At 38.6% G+C, this 7,420-nt stretch overlaps 1 protein-coding gene across 5 annotated transcripts; it reads left to right on the top strand.

The window, feature by feature from the left end:
• Positions 1-1,265: 1,265 nt before the first annotated feature.
• LOC126596639 (F-box/kelch-repeat protein SKIP11-like) lies at positions 1,266-4,054 on the top strand. Of its 5 annotated transcripts, none has more exons than XM_050263305.1 (3): positions 1,266-1,569; positions 1,902-1,994; positions 2,193-4,054. In XM_050263305.1, the coding sequence occupies exon 3, from the start codon at positions 2,262-2,264 to the stop codon at positions 3,588-3,590; it is 1,329 nt and encodes a 442-aa protein (XP_050119262.1). In that variant the 5' UTR covers positions 1,266-1,569; positions 1,902-1,994; positions 2,193-2,261; the 3' UTR covers positions 3,591-4,054. The 5 variants fall into 5 exon arrangements, with proteins under 5 accessions (XP_050119262.1, XP_050119260.1, XP_050119258.1 ...); XM_050263303.1 differs by having other exon boundaries at positions 1,897-1,994; XM_050263301.1 differs by having other exon boundaries at positions 1,892-1,994.
• The last annotated feature ends 3,366 nt before the right edge of the window (positions 4,055-7,420 follow it).

Genomic DNA, 7,420 nt, shown 5'->3' with positions numbered 1-7,420 from the left:
TTGTATGATAAAAGCAGTCGTTTCAACATAAATATGTCACTATTAATGAGTGTGGCAAGTTGTTCAAGTGCATGTTGCAGATTTGTGTACTAATGAATGTTCATAAGTTTATGAATTACTTAGTGGTAAACACGTGTGTCTGATCAATCTACCTCAGTTTATATCTTACATAGACGAGTAAATATAACATTTTATCCCTACAGAGTGCAACCGCTTATATCATATTTCATTGTACATTAATGTTAAAACGTTCTTTCTTTTCATATAATTCAATCTAAAATTTAGCGAGCGTACCTAATTTATATATAACGCAAAAAAATGACACGCCCCCTATAAACCCAATTTTCTTATTCAACAACAAATTGCATCAAATGAAACAAACAATTCACTTTTCACATCAATAATTGGCTATTTCTAATCAAATTTTTTGAAAACCTGAGAAGAAAATACGAACTTAATTGAGAATTATTGGCAGAAAATTAGGGAAAAAAATATAATTTTTAATTAACATCGGGGTCGAATATCTCATAACATTGATATCTTTTTTTTTGGAACAAACGATATCATTTACGTTACATCGGTGGGGAAGTGAGACAGTCATAATAATGTAGTTCAAATTCGACTGTGTCAGAATCGAATATAAGAACTCTCACTTACAAGTAAAAAACACAATACTAAGTTGAGCATACAAATTGATATTAAAGTTTCCAAGTAATAATAATGATATTAACAATATAATTAACGGTGGATTTGACCAGTCAAATAGGGTTATGAACGAAGGTCCTTTTGTTTATGATTTCACCACACAAGAGAGAAAGAAAACAAAAAAAAAAAAAAGGTTAACCACCAAAAAAGCAAAACGAGTGTAAGAAGTTCAATCGCAGAGTATCCCAACCTCCAATGGGAGAGGCCGAAACCATCCGGAAAGTTCCGATAAATTGACCAAAACGACAGACGAGAAATCGGATCTTTCACGGGCAGCAAATGACGTAAGATTACGGAGTCGTGTCCAGCCAGCACGTCGACGCCAGAGAGGGACAGTTGCCATCGCCAGTCTCCCCGGTCAACACGTATGGAGGCGCCAACCGGTTCCCGGTAATTATAACGGCAACTACGGCTAGAACTTCTGTTTGCCAGGCTTTTTGGGGGACCCACCTCCACTCAACTAGAGATGTTAACACAAAAGCGACTTCCGTAGTGCTTCCGACTTAAATAATAACTTAATTAAATAATACTGTTTTATGATCTTAAAAAATAACGTCGAAATATTAAAAGCCAAAAAACCAAGAAATTAAAATTTATAAATTTAAATGGAATGGTTTAAGAGGGATAGGGGGGCTCGCTGAAGAATTTTGCTCCAAAGCCGAAGAAGCTCAGAGCTTTCTCTGATTTGCAGAGAGAATCCAAAGGAAGGACAATTGGGGAAGAGAGAGAGAGAGAGAGAGAGAGAGCTGCGAAGAAAAGACACAGAGAGTTTGGAGTTACAGTTAGAGAGAGAAAGAGAGAGAGAGAGAGAGAGGGAGAAATTTTGAAAATTCCAACCAGGTCCTTTTTCTTCTTATCCAATCCGTAAGTCCCTCGCATTTCTTTAATCTCTCGTTTTTAATCAATTTAATTTGCTTTTTTATGTGAGGAAATTGCTGGATTAAAAAGGTTTATTTGTGAATAGCCAATTCTAAACAGATCTAATTTAACTTTGTGTTATTGTTTTGGGGGTTAATGAGAACTTATAAATTAAGCTTTTTTTGCTCGTTTGATTCGCTGGGTTTACAGATTTTAATGTTCCAACATCGACCCAATTTTCTTTTCTGACAAACAAGAATTTTCATTTTTTTGGGTATTAATTTCTGTGAAACTCTGGTTTTGATTTGACTTTCTCACATATTGAAAGGAAAGAAAAGGATAATTGAGAGATTGGTTTTTGGAGAAAACCCATCTGGATCGTTGGATGATGGAGTTGGAAGGCTGAAAGTTTGACAGATAGTGCTGAAAAGGTTGGACTTTCTTCATCCGATTCATGCAAAGATTTGGTTTTTATACTATTTTTGACAGACAAACTGGACATTTTTTTTTTCTTTTGATTGAATTCTGATTAGTTTGAATCTTTTATTTTGACTGAACTTTCTGAGGGACTTGGGGGATTGGATTTTTGGAAAATTTATCTGTGGAATTTGTCAATTTTTTTTACCCAGAGATAAGAGGCTTTTGGATAGGATTTGGGTCTGAATTTGGTGGCCTGCCATTGATTGTTTCCCGGAGAAATGTTGGAGGGTCGGTCCTGCTTGCTTTCGAGGGTGTTTCCGAGCTCTTGCCAGCCAGAAAACGAGTGGCCATACATGACTTACCGCCGGCTCGACGATATTTCCAACAGCAAGCGCCCATTGGGGTTTGATGGCGGTGATGACGACGAAGAGCATCGAGAGAGGAAGTTGTGTAAGCTATTGGATTGTTGTGACATGGTGGAGACGGAGGTGAATCAGTCATCGTGTGAGCAATCGGAGGATCAACAGCATTCTGGGTCTTCTTCAGATTCGGATAAGCATATAAATAGGATTGGTAGGGACAACTTGATCAGCTGCCTCATTCGCTGCTCGAGGTCTGATTATGGTTCCATTGCCTTTGTAAACCAGAGCTTCCGCTCGTTAGTTAGGAGCGGGGAGCTCTATAAACTGAGGAGGCAGAATGATGTCATTGAGCACTGGATTTATTTCTCTTGCCACCTACTTGAATGGGAGGCTTTTGATCCCAATCGCGGCAGGTGGATGCACTTGCCAAGGATGACTTCCAATGAATGTTTCATGTGTTCGGACAAGGAATCTTGCGCCGTGGGAACCGAGCTTCTTGTATTTGGGAAGGAGGTGACTTCCCATGTAATCTTTAGGTATAGTATTTTGACAAACTCGTGGTCTTCTGGAATGAGGATGAATGCCCCGAGATGCTTGTTTGGGTCTGCCAGCCTCAAGGAGATTGCAATTTTGGCAGGTGGTTGTGATTCGCAGGGAAATATACTCAGCTCCGCGGAGTTATATAATTCTGAGACTCAGACTTGGGAGATGCTCCCGAGCATGAATAAGCCCCGGAAGATGTGTTCTGGGGTTTTTATGGACGATAAATTTTATGTTATTGGTGGGATTGGGGGAAGTGATTTGAAGGTTCTTACATGTGGCGAAGAATATGATTTAACGGCAAGAACATGGACAGAAATACCTAACATGTCTCCTGGACGGAGTGGTGCAGCCAGAGAGACTGATGTGCCTGCTGGTGAGGCACCACCTCTGGTTGCAGTGGTAAATAATGAATTGTATGCTGCTGACTATGCTGACATGGAGGTGAGGAAATACGACAAGGAGAGAAGAGTGTGGCTGACGGTGGGGAGATTGCCCGAGCGGGCAGCCTCAATGAATGGTTGGGGTCTTGCATTCAGGGCTTGTGGAGACCAGCTTATTGTTATTGGCGGCCCTAGGGCTCTGGGTGAAGGATTCATAGAGATCAATGCATGGGTTCCGGGTGAAGGTCCTCCACAATGGAACTTGCTTGCGAGGAAGCAATCGGGTAACTTTGTCTATAATTGCGCAGTGATGGGATGCTGAAGGTACACATGTATAAGATTGGATTGTCCATCGACACAGGAGTCTTGCTAATTGGTAACTCCCCCTTTTCTTTTTGATTGTTAAACCCCTTTCGGGTGGGGGACAATGGGGAAGAATTTTAAATTTTACTCAAAGATTCAATTGAATGTTTTCTGGGAATGAGATCTTGAGTAAACTTTTTTCTTTTTTTCTTTTTTACTTTCCCTTTTTCCAGCTTATATTGATTTCCTCGGATGGAATTTGTCTTCCCCCATTTTTAGTAACATGAGAAATTTTAAACCTTGGCATCGTGTAGGATAGGAACAGGTTCAATAATTTGAAGTACCAACACATCGGTAGGTTGTCTGTAGTGCCTGCTGAAGCTTTTTAAAATACACACAACTAGTCTTACGGGTTTCGCCTTCTTGATTGTATTTGTGTTGTCTTCACAAGAGGAAATAAATTATGAAGGTTGTTATCTTTGATGCTGGCTTATGTTCTGATTGCATTACTTGATGAAATTGTGATGGATTATATATGTATCGAACTTTTGACTTTCCTCTGAATTATTGGATTCCTATCTAATCTTCATAAACAGAGGTCGCATTTGGTGCGATGGCAAGTGCCTTCGCCCATGAGCGGTAGGTCTCGGGTTCGAGACTTGGGAGCAGCCTCTTCATAAATGGGGCTAAGGTTAGCCGACATTCACCTCTCCCAGACCCTGCGTAAAGCGAGAGCCTTGTGCACTGGGTACGACCTTATCTAATCTTCATAAACGTTTATGGTAATAAATTTGCAAAACTGTATTACGTACGCAACATTTTCCCGTTATTTGCAAAACAAAAGTTACCACATTAGGAAGTAAGTTATGTGCATCTTCCCTCTTCTGGTACTGTTGCTTCCACATTTAGGTGTGTCTTTTGAAATTTACTGTTGTTCGGCAATGTTCTCATCGTAGTTAGAATACTTTTGGCGGATTTGTGTTGCAGTAGATGTTTCCATTCATGTGTTAATCTGTTGTTTGAGTGTGTACTTCTGCACTCTTCCCTTTTTCTTTTGTCCCTTGGTTCGTCTTTGGTTCGTGATCCCAAAGGCTAGAAAAACGAGGAGTGTGCTATGGTTTCACTTGCTTATGGCTTCCTCCGATTTGATATTAGGGGAGTTGTTATCGACGCTCCAATAAAAAAGAGCAAGAGAAGGTTTTAAAGATGACTATTTTTGAGTGTCAATAACGATTACGGCCAATGGTGTCTTGGCATGTGGAGTAGAATAGCCGTGCGATATGATTGGTAGGTTTGAAACTTTTGAAAGTAGAGCGCATTGACCTTCTGCTTTTTCTTCTTTTTAAATCGGATAAGACTGATTTCTTGTTGTTCATGCACGTCAATTTGCTTGACATGATCGTTATCTGTTCGTGATGCGCCTGGTTTTGGGAAGTGATGGTTATTCTTTCAATGGAATTTTCTGTATGGGTTAAAGTTTTATTTGTTTGGATACCTATGCTTTCGGCTCAACTTGGCGTTTTATGTTTGAAATTTGAGAAACTTTTCGTGACGGATGTCGTTTTGTCGTCACATGATGTTATCAACTCACTTATATGATAACATATAAATTAATTTATTACTATATCATGTACAAGGTAAAACAACAATGTTGTTGACCGGCCCGCTCTTTAACGGGCGGGGAAATTTAATAATGTCACATCCGGCACACTAAAAAATTTTCCGTTGAATTGTATACCAAAAAAAGAAAAAAAAAATCCGACATTGGGCCTTAATGGGCTTTTGTAAAGGGTGCTCCAACTAATTAGCTCACCCAATGAGCTCATCCCTTTCTCACCAAACCATAACCAGAAAGTAGGCCTCTACCTTTGTAGCCCACGAAGGCCCTTCTGATTTCAAATGCGTTTGGGGACTTGGGACACTACAAAGTAGAGAGGATTTCACCACTAAACTTAGAAGCTCGCTGAGGCCCTTTTTTGCAGAAGAACATTGCTTGGCTCCTAACATGAAATATAGGGAGGTGCTATCCTTACATTCATTTTTACCTTTCACACATCTCTCGTAATTGGATTAAATGAATTGAAGAATATCAATGGACAAAAGGATTTTCATCTTCCCTTTTGGGTGCTGCTTGATTAAAGCAACTCACACGATAAGAACTAGGAACCAAACTATAGCAAATCTGAAGAAAGTTGAATCTTCATCATAAAATCAATTAGCAATATGGGAAGTAATCACATTACTTATAAATACAAGGTCCCTCCTTTCCCCGATGTGTGTCATACTCTCAACATGCCCGCTCACAAGGTGCAAACTTTCAAATCTAACACGTGGAGAACACAAATCGAATGACGTGGAGTACATGTGGTCATTGAGCTTCACAATATGGTATAATCTGCTCTAATATAACAAAGAAAATTATGATTACACTATAAAACTAATTGATTATATGAAAAATAACTTAATTACATATAAATTCATGCAAATTCTCTCTTTTCTTCAACGTGGAATCTATACTCTAAACAAAATCAAACAAACAGACACACGCAATAACAACACCAGTTAAGTTTTTGTCCTCCCTGTCGGTTTTGGTCTAAAAATCAAAACCAGGTGCCCAGGTGTCAGATGGAAATCGGAGCAATCCTAAGAACCCCATATCTACCAAGAATCTCCAGTTGCCTCAGCTAATTGTTCTCGACTGGATCCATTTTGGTGAGAATTCTAGGGATTCGTGAATTATATTTGTTCATCGTATATCGTGTGATGAATTACATTCACCTCTCCCAGACCCTGCGTAAAGCGGGAGCCTTGTGCACTAGGTACGACCTTTATCGTATATCGTGTGATCAATTTTTGTCAAGTACTGTATATGTTTATTTTTAAATAAAAATATTTAAAATAATTTTTTATCTGTACGATAAATGAACACGATTTAGGGATTCTCGAAATCCTCACAAAGAGGATTTGGACTCCTAATTGATCCCTTCCTATTAGATGTTTTAACTTTTATATTAACAAAATCAACACCAAAATTATGTCGAAATTGACCTAAGAAATTCCTCAGAACACAATTAAAATCCATGCTTAGTTAGTGCATAATAATGTACAGGACCTGGTGGCCCATAAAATAAATGATGAACAAGATAAAGTTGCAAAAGGCAGCTAAGAATAGTTTAGTGGTGGAAAACATAATCCCATCATCCATTGAAATTCCTTTTGATGCCACAAACAATGGCTTTTAGTTATGTCATCCTCTCCCACTAATTGATCACAACATGGGATAAAATCAATGGAAAAGATAAACTAAAGGCCCATTTCCTCCATTAAGTAGCAATATCCCCAATCTTTTTATAATCTTCAGGTGGTTAATCTTTGGAGAGCAATGGTTTGCTTTTTCACTTTAGAACCAAAACCCCACATAATGTGACTAATGTGTATAATATTAGGGCTAGGTGAGGAATCCATCCTAGATTTGGTCTCCCATTTTAGTATCTTAAAAGCCATAACTTTTTTAGTGTAACTGTCATATCGTAAAGGGGGTTTTGATCAATTCATTCGTGTGTATAGCATATGTATTTATTAGTATTATGTTATAGGTACATGACGTATTAATAATATCCTCTTAAACCCTGAACTCCCTTGCGTTAATCTCACAAATCCCCTCCACTCTCACGTCCTTCTAGGCTTATATCTCTGTTCGTCACCATAGTTTCACATTACTCTTAGCATCTGGGGTGCCAATGAATGCTTTTAGTTTCATTTTCATATCATGACACATATATTTGTAAAAGTGATGGATTTAGGATTCGAACCTTTTAGGGTTCCTATGTTAAAATATAAGTTTTTAGA

The sequence above is a fragment of the Malus sylvestris genome, chromosome 13 (assembly GCF_916048215.2).
Source record: "Malus sylvestris chromosome 13, drMalSylv7.2, whole genome shotgun sequence".
NCBI classification, from domain to species: Eukaryota; Viridiplantae; Streptophyta; class Magnoliopsida; order Rosales; family Rosaceae; genus Malus; species Malus sylvestris.
This window is presented reverse-complemented; position numbering and strand designations above follow the sequence as displayed.